The sequence below is a fragment of the Astyanax mexicanus genome, chromosome 15 (assembly GCF_023375975.1).
Source record: "Astyanax mexicanus isolate ESR-SI-001 chromosome 15, AstMex3_surface, whole genome shotgun sequence".
NCBI lineage: Eukaryota > Metazoa > Chordata > Actinopteri > Characiformes > Acestrorhamphidae > Astyanax > Astyanax mexicanus.
In genome coordinates this window covers 40352719-40368016 of record NC_064422.1, presented here as the reverse complement: position 1 = coordinate 40368016, position 15298 = coordinate 40352719, and the positions used below count along the sequence as shown (strand labels likewise).

The 15298-nt window shown below is 39.0% G+C and overlaps 1 protein-coding gene across 1 annotated transcript in view; it reads right to left on the bottom strand.

Annotated features, from left to right (window-relative positions):
* prkcea (protein kinase C, epsilon a) overlaps window positions 1–15298 on the bottom strand; it is a 152450-nt gene that overhangs the window by 98082 nt on the left and 39070 nt on the right. The window contains exon 2 of the mRNA XM_022670334.2: window positions 10906–10969. Coding sequence (XP_022526055.2) covers window positions 10906–10969 — 64 coding nt within the window. The remainder of the gene's footprint in view (window positions 1–10905; window positions 10970–15298) is intronic.

Genomic DNA, 15298 nt, shown 5'->3' with positions numbered 1-15298 from the left:
ATATATATATATATATATATATATATATATATATATATATATATATATATATATATATATATATATATAATAACAATAATAATCATGAAATATGAGTATTTGGACCAGAACTTGTTGCTGAGGTTCATATAATGATGTATTTTCGTCAGTGTTCTCCACAGCCTGCCCAGCATCACAACAGTAGCTCTGAAAGAATGTGTGTGTGGGCGGAGCATGGGTGGGTTAATTAACCACTGAGTGAACTGAGTGATTCTGCAGCAACCGTGAGAGGCGGAGAACGGCATAAATAGCCCTGTGATGTCATCAACACACACACACACACACACACACACACACACACTGCTCAGGGTAGAATGATTAAGAGTGTATGTAATAAACGAAAGCAAGATTGGTAAAACTGAATTTATATAAGTGGCATCAAATCGTTATTAAATATATATTAAATATATATTAAAATAATTAAATGAATCACTAGTAATTAATCATGAAAGCCGATAAGTGTATGTATATTGGTAAGTTTTTGACTATAAATGATTTACTACAACCAATTCTCTTAAGCCTATGTTAATACTATATATATATATATTATTAAATGTTGCCAGAACAAACCCCCTATAAATATATTAACCTTGTCAGATATAACTTTACAAGCAACAACTTAGCAACCATGTGAAATACCACAGGAACCACCATGCCGAAAATCTGAAGCACCTCAGCAACTATGTGAAATATATTTTAACAACCCTACAAAACCTATTTAGCAACACCCTAACTTAGCAACCATGTGAAATACCACAGGAACCACCATGCCAAAAATCTGAAGCACCTCAGCAACCATGTAAAATATATTTTAACAACCCTACAAAACCCATTAAGCAACAACTTAGCAACCATGTGAAATACCACAGGAACCACCATGCCAAAAATCTGGAGCACCTCAGCAACCATGTTAAATACATTTTACCAATCCTAGAAAACCCATTAAGCAACAACTTAGCAACCATGTGAAATACCACAGGAACCACCATGCCAAATATCTGGAGCACCAAAGCAACCATGCAAATTATATTTTAACAACCCTACAAAACCTATTTAGCAACACCTTAGCAACCATGTAAAATACCACAGGAACCACCATGCCAAAACTCTGAAGCACCTCAGCAACCATGTTAAATACATTTTACCAATCCTAGAAAACCCATTAAGCAACAACTAAGCAACCATGTGAAATACCACAGGAATCACCATGTCAAAAATCTGGAGCACCTCAGCAACCATGTGAAATATATTTTAACAACCCTACAGAACTTATTTAGCAACACCATAACTTAACAACCATGTGAAATACCACAGGAACCACCATGCCAAAAAATCTGGAGCACCTCAGCAACCATGTGAAATATATTTTAACAACCCTACAGAACTTATTTAGCAACACCATAACTTAACAACCATGTGAAATACCACAGGAACCACCATGCCAAATATCTGGAGCACCACAGCAACCATGCAAATTATATTTTAACAACCCTACAAAACCTATTTAGTAACACCTTAGCAACCATGTAAAATACCACAGGAACCACCATGGCAAAAATCTGGAGCATCTCAGCAACCACGTGAAATATATTTTAACAACCCAACAGAACCCATTTAGGAACAACTTAGCAACCATGTGAAATACCACAGGAACCACCATGCCAAAAATCTGGAGCACCTCAGCAACCATGTTAAATACATTTTACCAATCCTAGAAAACTCATTAAGCAACAACTTAGCAACCATGTGAAATACCACAGGAACCACCATGCCAAAAATCTGGAGCACCTCAGCAACCATGTGAAATATATTTTAACAACCCTACAAAACCTATTTAGCAACACCATAACTTAGCAACCATGTGAATTATCTTTTAACAACCCTACAAACCCCATTAAGCAACAACTTAGCAACCAGGTGAAATGCCACAGGAACCACCATGCCAAAAATCTGGAGCACCTCAGCAACCATGTTAAATACATTTTACCAATCCTAGAAAACTCATTAAGCAACAACTTAGCAACCATGTGAAATACCACAGGAACCACCATGCCAAAAATCTGGAGCACCTCAGCAACCATGTTAAATACATTTTACCAATCCTAGAAAACTCATTAAGCAACAACTTAGCAACCATGTGAAATACCACAGGAACCACCATGCCAAAAATATGGAGCACCTCAGCAACCATGTGAAATATATTTTAACAACCCTACAGAACCCATTAAGCAACACCTTAGCAACCATGTGAAATACCACAGGAACCATCATTCTAAAAAATCTGGAGCACCTCAGCAACTATGTGAAATATATTTTAACAACCCTACAGAACACCCTAGCAACACCATAGCAACCACATAAGCTAAACATTTTTCTATTTTTTTTCTTTAGGTAATGCCCCATTCTAGTTACAGTATATTATTTTAGGCATGAATGTATTCTTGTTGCTGTAATATAATATAGTGTTTATATATTGTTTGTGTGTTGGTGTGTGGGTGTGTATGTGTGTGCATGTTTTTTTTTTTTTTTACCATAATTCTTCTGCAAAATGCTTTAGACTTGAGTTTTTTATATATTTTTTATATATTTTTTATATATTTTTTCTCAGTGGAAAGGAAGATGTTCTCATCATTCCAGGCATCCTTCCACATACGAACATGTGAGGGTTGGAGGGCGGCGAAGTCAGCAGACTTCTGAATCAGGATTAAAACTGCGTTGCTGAACCTTCACCACTGTACAGCAGGAGAGGAGCAGGCAGGTGGAATTGTGGGTAATTGTGCAGGGATTGTGGGGAGCTGCAGTGTCTGAGCTATTCAGGAGCGTGTAGCTAGAGGCATCACTGAAAATAGCTCAACTCCCCCTCACAGTGCTGGAGAGTTTCTCCTGTGTCCATGTCCGTGTGTGTGTGTGTGCGAGTGTATGCGCAAGTGTGTGTGTGTGTGTGTGTATGTATGTGTGTGTCATTGATTGGGTCTGTCTGTGGAAACAGAAAAAGAACGGCTATTTCTTTCCTCTTCTCTCTTCGCTTAGATGACGCACCTACTTCTGTGGCTAAGGGGCAAAGGTCAAAGGTCGTAACCTAGTTGAGATCGCCGCGGGCGACACATTATACCTGCTTTTTACACAAGCTGTTCATGTTCATTAAGTTCTTTGCACAAAATCACTCTCACATAAAAAAGATATCTCACCAGCTCTGCTCAGTACCTTTCAGAATGAGCCGTTTAAGTGCTCTGTCACTTTTATGCAAATTAGCTCCTGCTGGCACCACTCCATGTTTATGCTGTGCATTTTCCACGTTTGTGTTAGTTTGCATTTAATGGCAAAACATGAACAAGCTAGTTCATACTTAACTGTGACAGAAGCACAAAATGTATTATTTGAAAGTACATACACATCAATGGACACAGATAATAGATACAGATTCCTCCCTCAGAAGAAGTCTGCTAGCTAATCCTGCTGTGTACTGTCTGAGGTTCTCAGCCAGCAGACAGAAATGGCAAATCTTCAAATGATCTAGTGGGTGGGGCTCTGGTGGGGATTGACAGGTGAGGGGTGGAGCCAGGGTTGTTCTACTGAGGTTTTCTTATAGTGATGTCACAATAACGGAGCCTCCAAACAGCTCATAGAAGCACATGATACCATGAAAATTCTTTCAGCTGATTCACAGAAAATGGTTGAATGAATGTTGTTTTTGGTGCTTAAGACCCAAGTGGAAATACAAAAGCATAGATAGCTTCTTTTGAGCCAGCGAACAGTTCAAAGTATCAATCTTAGTTCCTCCTGGAGCCTATCCGCTCCCTGTGCTGCGTGTGGGGTTACATGACTGGTTCATTTTGTAACGTGACGCTTCCTCTAATCACATTACTTCCCTTTCCAATATTTTTCCCTTCCCCCCCCCCCCCCCCAACACTTCAGTGCTCCTGATCGGCCTTGATTAGATAGTGCACAAATCCTTTAATTAATGAGTAATTACAGAGCTGGCAGTATAAGCACACAACAGGTACCACTGGACTGAACTGGAAGTTAACAAAGCTCAACTGCTTGATTTTTTGCACCAGGAGTAAAGCAGCATAAAGTTATCCAAAAGCAGTGTGTAAGACTGGTGGAGGAGAACATGATGCCAAGATGAATAAAAACTGTGATTAAAAACCACCAGGGTTATTCCACCAAATATTGATTTCTGAACTGTTAAAACTTGATTGATGATTAAGAACTTGCTTTCTTTGCATTATTTGAGGTCTGAAAGCTCTGCTTCTTTCTCTTTTTTTGTTATTTTAGATATTTTTCATTTTCTGCAAATAAATGCTCTGAATGACAATATTTTTATTTGGAATTTGGGAGAAATGTTTATAGTTTAAAGAATAAAACAACAATGTTTATTTTACTCAAACATATATCTATAAATAGATATATGTTTAATCAGAGAAACTGATTCAGAAACTGAAGATGTATATTATCCAATTATTATTATTGTTTATTGGTATAATTGTATATTGTAATGACATCATTTTTTTTTTTCATTCTCATTTTAAATTCAGTGTCTGAAATGTTTCATAAAGCTGGTTTAACCTTGTAGTACAACCCCCCCATGAAGGTTACAGTATATTAGCCTACAGCAATACACACACACACACACACACTCACACACACAATCCGACTGAATGTACAGGCTGCATGTATGGCACATGGTCATGAAAGCTGCCACTCCATTGGTCTGCAGCTGCACTGTGTGCTTGGCGGGAGGCGGGCGATGGTGCCGGGGCATGCTGTGGCCCACGTGAGCTCGACCCGGCCAGCCGAAGCAGGCACAGTGCTCTGGGTCGATGGAGCAAATTAACCAGAAATCAATGAGTGTGTGAACACACTGAGCACAGTGAGCACACTGAGCACAATCACCTTGAAGCCGTTTTCTGGGAACGCGGCGGAGGGCTTACGGCCCGGGCTTAGTGCAGCGCTGTGGACATAAGCCCACTAAAATGAGCTGTGAAAAGATGCTGCACTTTCATTACGGACCCCTGCGACCAGGTGACCCCGCCACTGTGCGCGCACACACACACACACACAGACACACACACACCACCGGGCAGCACTCGTGCATTAGCGCTGATTGGCTGTTTGCATCGCGGCGCAGACACGCTAGAATTAAAACACAATTATTTACCAACATCCCCCAGCAGGGGGCTGTGATTACAGCGTCAACCAGACACCACCACCACCACCACTATCATTTACACACTAATCGACCATCTGTGTGTCTGTGTGCGTGTGTGTGTGTGTGTGTAAGTGTGTGTGTGTGTTTCTGTTTGTTGTTTTGTGTCTGCTAATTTTTGTGCCAGCATCCTCTGGAATTCACAGGGCTTATTATACCAGCTGGTTGGCACACTGGGCTATTTGTGTGTGTGTGTGTGTGTGTTTGTGTGTGTGTTTAACACTATTGTGTAAAGAATGGGCCGCACCTCATAAAAAAAGAAAAATACTCAAATTTATTAATTACGTTATTAATTAATTACACTATCGACTAATCAGACAATTAATGGACGTTATTATTAATCAGTATATGGAAAAAAAACCTTTTTTTGTACTTATTATACTTTAATTACAGTATAAAAATAGTACAAAAGTCTTACTTAAATTGTGCTAAGTGTAATTAACTGTACTAAAATGGAACTACTTTAAATATACTTAACTTAAGTGACATTTAAACATTTAAACTACTTCATGTATGTAACCCCATATTTTAAATATGCTTACAGTAAAATGATAATAATAATAATGAGTATTACAACTGTATCACTATTATATTATACACCAGGTATATTAGTAGAAATGTACTAAGAATAGATGTTAAATATATGTGATCTATATTTACATTAGAGAACAAATATGCTTCTTGTTCCTGTCTTTTGTAAGTCGCACACTTCTACTTCTAGTATACTTCGTTGGATATAAAAAATATATATTTTAATATACTGTACTATAACTTGCATGTTACAAATGTACATTTACTTTACATTTTTATTTGATATTTAAATGTGTTTTTTAAACACTGTTTCCTATAATTTATTTATATTTATATTTTCCTTATTATAATTACAGAGCATTGAAATACATTTTAACTGTTATATTAATGTTATTCCTAAATAACATTTTACCAATGTATTCATTTAATTTACTTTCTAAAAAATAAAATGATACATTGTACTTTAAGTGAACTACTGTAACAGCTGTTTTTAACAGCTTAACTTTGCTAAAAAAACAAAAGTATATTTGGAAATAAGTATTTTAGAAGTGTATTAAATTACATTAAACTAAAAGTGTACTTCATAGTATTCTATTTTTTTTAAATACACTATATTGTACTTTTTAAAAAGTATGATCGAAATTTACTTTTAAACATTTGATGAAAGCATAATATTAATGTACTTTTAAGATATTTTAATAAGTACATAAATCTGTTAGTATATTTACAGCATACTTAGACATTTCTCAATATGTTTTAAGTACAATTAAGTATACTTTTTTCACCAGGGTAATAAAGTGATTTGATCATGAAGTGTTAAACAATCCAAAGCATTTGGTGCTGCTGCAAAACTTGCGGTTTCTGAGGTTTCTGGTAACTCCTGTGCAACAGAGGTAACTCTTGCTCTTCGTTTCCTGGGCTATCCTGATGAGGGCCAGTTTCATCATAACGTTTTTGATGGTCTTTGCAACTGCATTTGAGAAAACTTTCGAAGTTCTAAAAATTCTTCTTTTCAGATTAAATGACCTTCCTTTTTTCTTAAAGTATCTTTTTCTTTACTTAATTAAGTAGTTCTTGTGTACCTGTAACTCTACCTCTTCACTACATTACAACTGATGCTTTTAAACACTTTATTAAGAGACAAGAAATTCAAGTAATTAACTCTTGATGAGTTCAGCACAGCTGTTAACTGAAAGCCTGAATTCCAGGTGACTCTACTTCATAAAACTGACCAGCCAATATGTGAAAATCTGTCTAATCTAAGCAAGAGGTGCTACTTGGAAGAATCTAAAATGTAAAATATATTCTGATTAGTTTAACACTTTTCGGTTTACTAAATAATCCCATATGTTTTTTTTTTTTTTTTCCATACAGTGGCTTGGAAAAGTATTTGCCCCCCACAGATTTATTTTGTTTTTGTTTTGTCTTTTTTGTTATACTGATATTTTTCAGATTTTCAAAAAAACTTTATTAGACAAACATAACCAAATTAAATATAAAAAAACACTTTTTAAATGATAATTGTTCTCTTATTAAAGGAAAAAAAATCTATCCAAACCAATCTAGCGATGTGTTTTTATCTTGGAACTCTCCAAATTGAGACCATTTTCACCAAGTCTCTTTATTCTTATCATTGAATCATTTACACTGATCTTAACTGAGGCCTGAAGTGAAACCTGTAGTTTTTTAAATGTTGTTCTGGGTTCTTTTGGGATCTCCTGGATGAGTTGTTCATGCCCTTTTGGAGTAATTATGGTTGGCCAGCCACTCCTGGGAAGGTTCACCAGTGTTCCATTTTTCATTAGTGAATAATAGTGAATCACTGTGGTTCTCTGGAGTCTGAAAGCTTTAGAAATGGGTTTATAACCTTTTCCAGACTGATAGACGATCAATGACTTTGTTTTCTCATCTGTTTTTGAATGTTTTCTTCAGATCTCTGTATAATGTGTTGCTTTTTGAGATCTTTTATCTGCTTCATGGTGTCAGACAGATTCTATTTAAGTGTTTAAGTTCTTGATTCTACAGGTCATCATTTAAAAAGTGCTTGTTCTGGGGCGCCAAGTGGTCCAGCGGTCTAAGGCGCTGCCACTATGAGCGGGAGGTCGCAGGTTCGAACCCCCACTCATGCAGCTTTGCCATCAAGCTTCCGGCGCTCAGAGGGAGCAAAATTGGCCCTGCTCCCTCAGGGTGGGTAGATGGCGCTCTCTCCCCACATCACTAAAGGGTGATGTCCGCAGCTATAGAACCACAGGGCGTCTGTGAGCTGATGTATCGGAACAAAGTCGCTGCGCTTTCCTCCGAGTGTTAGCTCTGTGATGCTACTCAGCAATGCTGCATCACCAAAAGCGGAGGCTGACTTCACAATATGAGTCCTAATGAGTGGGTTAGGTAATTGGCTGTGCTAAATTGGGGAGAAAATGGGAAAAATTAGAAATAAAAAAAGTGCTTTTTCTATTTACTTATTGATTATATTCGTCTGATATTAGAGTTTGTTTGATAATTTGAAAAATGTAAGTATGACAAAATACAGATACAGAAACAAAAGAAATATATTTTTTTCAGGCCACTGTAGTTTTAATGAATGTAGTATTAATCTACAATGAAGAACATTTTAAAATAATGTTAAAGCAATGAATTAAAGGAGTTCCCAAGTCAGAAGAGTGAGGAGCTATTCATGTTAGTTCTATCACCATCATAAAGTATGTTTCACCACAACCAAAGTCACTTGGAGATAACAGTACAGACAGTCATCTCAACAGATTTGCCTGTAATCTGAATATAACCAAACACTAGGCCAGCAAGACAGCGGCCAACCTCTCCAGCGACAGCCTTTTATAACACAGTGAAATTTTATATTGATGTATATTAACCCATGTCAGTAGATGCAGAGCTTTCCTTTCTTCCCACTTGTAACTTTATGATTCATCAGCGTTTCTCAGTAATAATAAGCCTAGCGTTTCAGTGGACGGGCTTCTGAGGGAAGTTGCTGAGTTCAGGCGAGGATTTCATCAATATGCTGGAACTAACAGAAAAAAGTGAATCATCAGATTAGCTCCGGAGCAGCGCAGGGAACCTGCACTCACCAGCTACACCGGTGTGTGGGAACTCTTCAGGTAACTCAGACGTTATGATCTTCACAGTTCCGGCGCCCACACACACACACACACACACACTCTCCGCGTTTAAAAGAGTGGGATTTCCCTGCAGATAACGCGCACAGAGACACGCAGTGCAGGCATGCACACTCTGTTCTAGTCAGGCTGGCACAGGAAGTACCAATACATCCTGTTGTGCTGTGTATGTATACGCATCAGAAAGTGCAGGAAATAATGAAGGTGAAATGTATTCCCAAACAAATTACAACCCAACATCAGGGCAAATGACACGGCTGAAATTTGCCTTGAGGAAATAAAGGTATGGAAAATGCTAACGGACAGTTTCCCAGACAGGGATTAAGCCTAGTCTTATACTACACTAGAGATGGGACCAAATATAGATATTGCAATATACTGTATTGTTTTAGTTTGCAAATGTACGCTAAATGGACACGCCCTCGATAATATTTGATTTAAGCAATAGAACTCAAGAGGGAGTGTGTTATCACGAATAACATCACAGCTGTGATTCGGTCGTAGATCATCACAGCTGTGATGTTATTCGTTAAAACTAAAACAATGAATAAAGAAAATAAATCAAAGAACTTTGAAAAATTCAGAATGAATGCGCTTTAATATGGACTGTGCCTTACGCCAAAAAGTAGTTCCAACAACTGTAACAGAACTGAAACTTAACTACAAAACAGTGTATGGTTCATACAGACTAACACCACGAAAGTTAGCTTGAAAGCAAAATTGGTAATAAGTGAAGATGGTAACGTTAGGAGCGTGAAATAACGCTAATAGTCGTCTTCAGGTGAACGCTGCACATTTTTTGAGCATTTCTGCTTGTTTTGCTGGGTGGTGTTGGTTTTAGCTAGCCGGCTGGACTGTGGTTAGGTTAGCGTAGCTTGCTTTAGTTCAGCATTAACTTAGCTTAGCCTAGCCTGGCTGGTTAAGTTAGCATTCTGGCTGTCAGATGGCAGTAGCCGAGCGATTTTCCTTCCCTTTTTCCACAAAAGACAGCCAGCGCTGCGGGCGAGCGTGCCGTGTTTGAGCGCTAGCCTGTGCTAAGCTGACGCTGCCGCTGATGCCGTTGATGATTCTAAGCTGTCCTGTGTGTATATACGCCGTTACTCGGCAACGAGTCGGCGGAGTGATACAAGTTTAGTGTGAGAAGGCCGTGATGTTATCCTAAATATCATCACGGCTAGAACACTTCTCAACCAATCAGATTGTGAGGTCGGAACTAACTGTTGTATAAAATGGCGATATCATCCTTTGTGCTTATTTAACAGTGCATACATAACAGTGAACAGCATTTTAGTCAGTTATGCTAAATGACCAATCAGTGCTTTCAATAACTGTGACTCCATAAACAAAGTGTGCACAGACTGCAGTAGCTGAATAAAAAAGTATATATTTTTTATAACCCCAGCAAGGACTACTGTAGCAGTATTAGCATTAGCCGCTAAACACGCTAAGCGCTAGCTCTTTCACCGTTCAGAGGTGAGTATTATTGGCCTGTAGTCTGTTGTGTGTTTACCGTGATAAGACGAGCTACGTGGGATGAACCGCTAGCTAATATAGGGATCCTGAGTGTGGTGCTGTAGGGTAGCATTTACTACCATTAGCGGTTAGCCGCTAATGCTAATGCTAATGCTGCTTCACCCAGACTTGTAAAGTGTAAATCTAGAAATCTAAATTTAATGTATAAGCAGAGGTGCATTATAGTGCGAAGAATACATTTTTAACAGGAAAAATAATACAATTTGTGGGTTTGTACTTTCAGATCAGCACGCCCATCAGTGTCGATTTATTCCAAAACTCTGACGCTATTTTAACAGCGCAGGAGCAAGAAGTGAAAATACTCTTAGCCCTCTGTTTTGAGACTGTTGATGGGGTGTAAGATAGCAATGAGCATAGTGACGCACCTTGTGTAGGGTGCAAGATAGTGCCCTTTGAGTGGTATTTCTTCTTTTTACTGAAATAACTCAAATCTGTGTCAGTGCATTTCTTTCAAGATATTACCTTCACTGGAGGATCCTGACAGGTCGATGATGACGTACACTTTGCCCTCAGGCTCCAGGTCAATCTGAGGAGAGAACACACACACACACACACACACACAAGATCAGAGATTAGTGGACCTGTACACCGGCACAATCACTCCAGCTGATGGACTGGGAGAGATTAAACCATCGCAGCGACCTCACAGCATCACTATTCACTTTCTAATACCATCCAATACCTATTTAAATACATCAGGAGTTTAAAATTCTCATTTTAATTTCACAGATAACAAAACTACAAAAAGAAGATGCCAACACACATCGATTAGCAAACATACACACATTATCATCACCATCATCATCACTAGGGATAGGAATCTCTAGGCACCTCAGACGCCAAAAGCAATTTGACAATTTTGGCGGCACAGTGTCTCTCTCTCTCGCACCGTCTCTCAATATTTGTAGTGGTCTAGAAGTGAGGTGTGTTCAGGTAAATTCCTCGCTCACTCACGGTGTCTCTCACTCGCTCACTCACTCTCGCGGTCTCTCGCTTATTCACTCTCTCGCTCGCTCGGTCACTCGTGCTCTCTTCCTCACTCGCTCTTTATTGTGCTGTCTCTCACTACTTACTCACTCGCGCTGTCTCTCGCACTGGCTCTTATTCATTCACTCACTCACTCGTGCTGTCTCTCACTCACTGTCTCTCTCTCACTCACGCTGTCTCCCACTCACTCACTCTCACGCGTTGTCTTTCACTCACTTGCTCTCTTGCACTGTCTTTGCGCATTCACTCTCTCCTGCACTGTCTCTCGCTCTTTCTCACACTGTCTCTTGCTCACTCACTCTATTGTGCCGTCTCTCACTCACTTGCTTTCTTTTGAGCTGTCTCTCGCTCACTCGTGCTGTCTCTCACTCTTTTTCCCACACTATCTCTTGCTTTCTCTCACTCCCTCGCTGTCTCTCACTCTCTCTCACACTGTCTCTCGCTCACTTTCTTGCTTGCTCGGTCTCTCGCTCACATGCTCTCTCTCGCACTGTCCCTCACTCACTCCCTCTCTCTGTCTCGCTTACTCATTTCTTCTCGCTTTCTCTCACTCTCTCTCACACTGTCTCTCACTCTCTCTCACACTGTCTCTCGCTCACTCACTCGCACTGTCTCTCACTCTTTCTCTCACACTGTCTCTCGCTCACTCTCTTGCTTGCTCGGTCTCTCGCTCACTTGCTCTCTCTCGCGCTGTCTCTCACTCACTCCCTCTCTCTCTCTTGCGCTTTTTCACTCTCTCTCGCTCACAATATGTTTAGGAAAAAATATTTATAGTTTAAGCAGTTGAAGTAATGCTGTGTTTTTTGTTTTTTTTAATAAAGCACCACAAACAAAATGCTTAGTGTTTGTTTGTTCCAAAATGTTCCAAAATGTCGTGTGAGAATATTGTTATTTTATCGCTTTTAGTATTTTTTTTGGTTACAATTTAGAAAAAAGGTATAGAAAAAAGGATCATTTTAAAGCGATACTCAGTCCTAGTCTGTACATAAAGCAGAATATAGACTGTGTAACACATTCAATTTCAATGAATCCATCAGGATCATCCATTTCACAGAGTAAAAATCAGGTCCGGAGGGGCCGGAACTGAAACACCGGGTCAGGCTCTGCGGACGCGCTGCACCGCGGAGAGTCAGCATGCTGAATGTTCCTGTTTTATAATTCCACCTCGGATCACTCGGCCTGCCTGAGCGGCCCACGCGGACCCCCACGCGGGCCATCAGCGCAGCACGGGGGAGCCGGGCCCCGACAGGAACACTGTCAGAAACCCACTGCTTAATCTCATTATCCAGAGAGAGAGAGAGAGAGAGAGAGAGAGAGAGAGAGAGAGAGCGAGTGAGAAAGAGCAGGATGAAGAGAATGAATGCTGCAGTGTGTCCAATGGCTGGAGGAGGGCGGGGGTGTCGGGAAGACATCTGAATTAGGACACATCAAACCTCAGTTTAAAGCTGATGCTGATGCTCGCTGCAGCAGAGCTGTGGAAGCAGATAAGCCCTGAAATTGCTGGATGTTGTTGGGCTGAGAAGAAGAGCAGCAGCACATTTAGCCTCTGCTGATAACTAACCCACACAGACCTTCAATTGTACCAACAAATTGGTACTCGTAGTGTCATACAAATGTATGTACATAGAGTCCGCATAGTGTAGCAGCCGGCGCCAGGAGGCAGGCTATGCGAAATCTATGTATATACATGTATGTCATTATCAGTACAAAGATGGCGGCGCTCGGAGCTGAAGCTAGCGTTACAGGATGTAAACAGAAGTTTTTAATAAGCTTCTTCTGCACTTTTTAAGTCATTAATCTCCAGATTCTAGCAATGAGGTGTGGAGCTACTTTGAGCTGGATAACGGTGGAAAAAGCGATTTATCGAGGGAAAATTACACCCCGTATCACCCAGTCTGAAGGGTGTTTGGACAAACTGTTAAAAGAGAGAGAATGGAGGTGTACTATTCATCAAAGATAAGTACTTTTGATCATGTTTTACTACAACAAAAGTCCATTTTACACCGGAGTTCTCCTTTAATGAAGCTGTAGCTTTGCAGAATGCCAGTTATCCCCACCTATACTACCACACAGACCTTCATAAAAACTGAGCCTTCCATTCTCCTGCTGCTTCCTGCAAACTATCTTCATTCATTACTCTGTAGGTAGATATAGTATAAATACTGTTTATGTGTTTAGTAAAATACTTCTGTAGAAGTTAAAGAAGTATCAACTCAAGCTTTTTACTCTTTAAGTAAAAGTGTATTTAAGTAAAAGTACTGGTACTCAAAACTACTCAAAGAATCAAAGTTAAAATGATGTAAAATGGGGAAAAAATAAAGCCATTAAGAACTAAAGCTTAGGCTGATCCACAGAGTCCTATAGTGCACCCCCCCCCCCAAAAAAAAATAAATTTTTCTAAAAGCAATAATGATTATAATGTTATATTATACTAAAATGTTAATGTAGATAAATTTGGGATGCACTAGGCTCTCTAGTGTTTCGGCTGCATATATGCTCATTGAAAATGAATGTATGAATGAATGTCGCACAATGTAAATATATTAAAGCTTTTAAAGCTTTTAAAATTGGATGTTTCTAGAGCTGGAGTTCTTTCTACGTTCTCATTTTAAGAACATCTGCTGTGTTCTTGCTGGAGTGTGGGGCGGGGGGAGGGGGGGATGGGACGAATAAACTCTATATAAACCAATAGGGTGCCCAAATGGTATATGTTTATACTTCTCTACATCCAATCACAGTCTGATTCAGTCAGATCTGGATGAAGAGATTTATCTGGATAGGGGTTTTATTGAATAATGACACCTTTTTTTTTTTACCCCTTGTGTGGTGTTCATATTTTTGTTACTCGTTTACTTTGTTACTTGTATTTAATTCAGCAAAATTAAGCAATTTTACATTAAAATGCTTTACACATGCTTGCTTCACCTTAATAGCAAGCAATATAAACAGCTTACATGGTTAATATTTGCCCTTTACCTTTCTTATGTTACATTTCTTTCAAAAAGTGTTACTCTTTTTTTATTAGTTTTTTAATAAAATGTAAAAGAAAATGAATTAAACTCAAGATATGAGTAGAAAATTTGTTTAGTTTCAAATTTACAAATGAAGCAATGTTTATTAGCCCTTGGCCAAACATACTGTATGTAATATAAATGTGTGTGTGTGGGGGGGGTGTACAGTGTTTGTTTATCGAAAATGTGTTTTGATATATGTTTTTCACAAAAAATGAGCCAATGCCAATGAGTTTGAGTTAGAAAAAATATTTTTTTAGTATCATTTGATGAAAAATGAAAACGGGTCCCACAGACCCGAACACCACACAAGGGTTAAATGTTGTGTGAAAATGTAAGGAGTATGAGTAAAATAATTACTCTATTAAAGTAGAGATAACCATTAATTATACTTAGATAAGGTCATAAAGTATTTGTACTTCCTTACTCAACACCTCTGGTTATAATATCACTGACAGTTGGCTATGGAATATTTAGTAGTGAGTAGCGAAATTTCACGACTGGACTTGTTGTACATCCCATAACGCGAGCTTCAGCGCCATGTGCCGAAAAATTGATACTGATAATGTCATACACATGTATGTACATAGAGTCCGCATAGTGTAGCAGCCGGTGCCAGGAGGCAGGCTATGCGAAATCTATGTATATACATGTATGTCATTATCAGTACAAAGATGGCGGCGCTCAGAGCTGAAGCTAGCGTTACAGGATGTAAACAGAAGTTTTTAATAAGCTTCTTCTGCACTTTTTAAGTTATTAATGCCTCGTTTTAAATGTCAGCGCTCTCCAGATTCTAGCAAGGAGGTGTGGAGCTACTTTGAGCTGGATAACGGTGGGAAAAAAGCGATTGAGGGAAA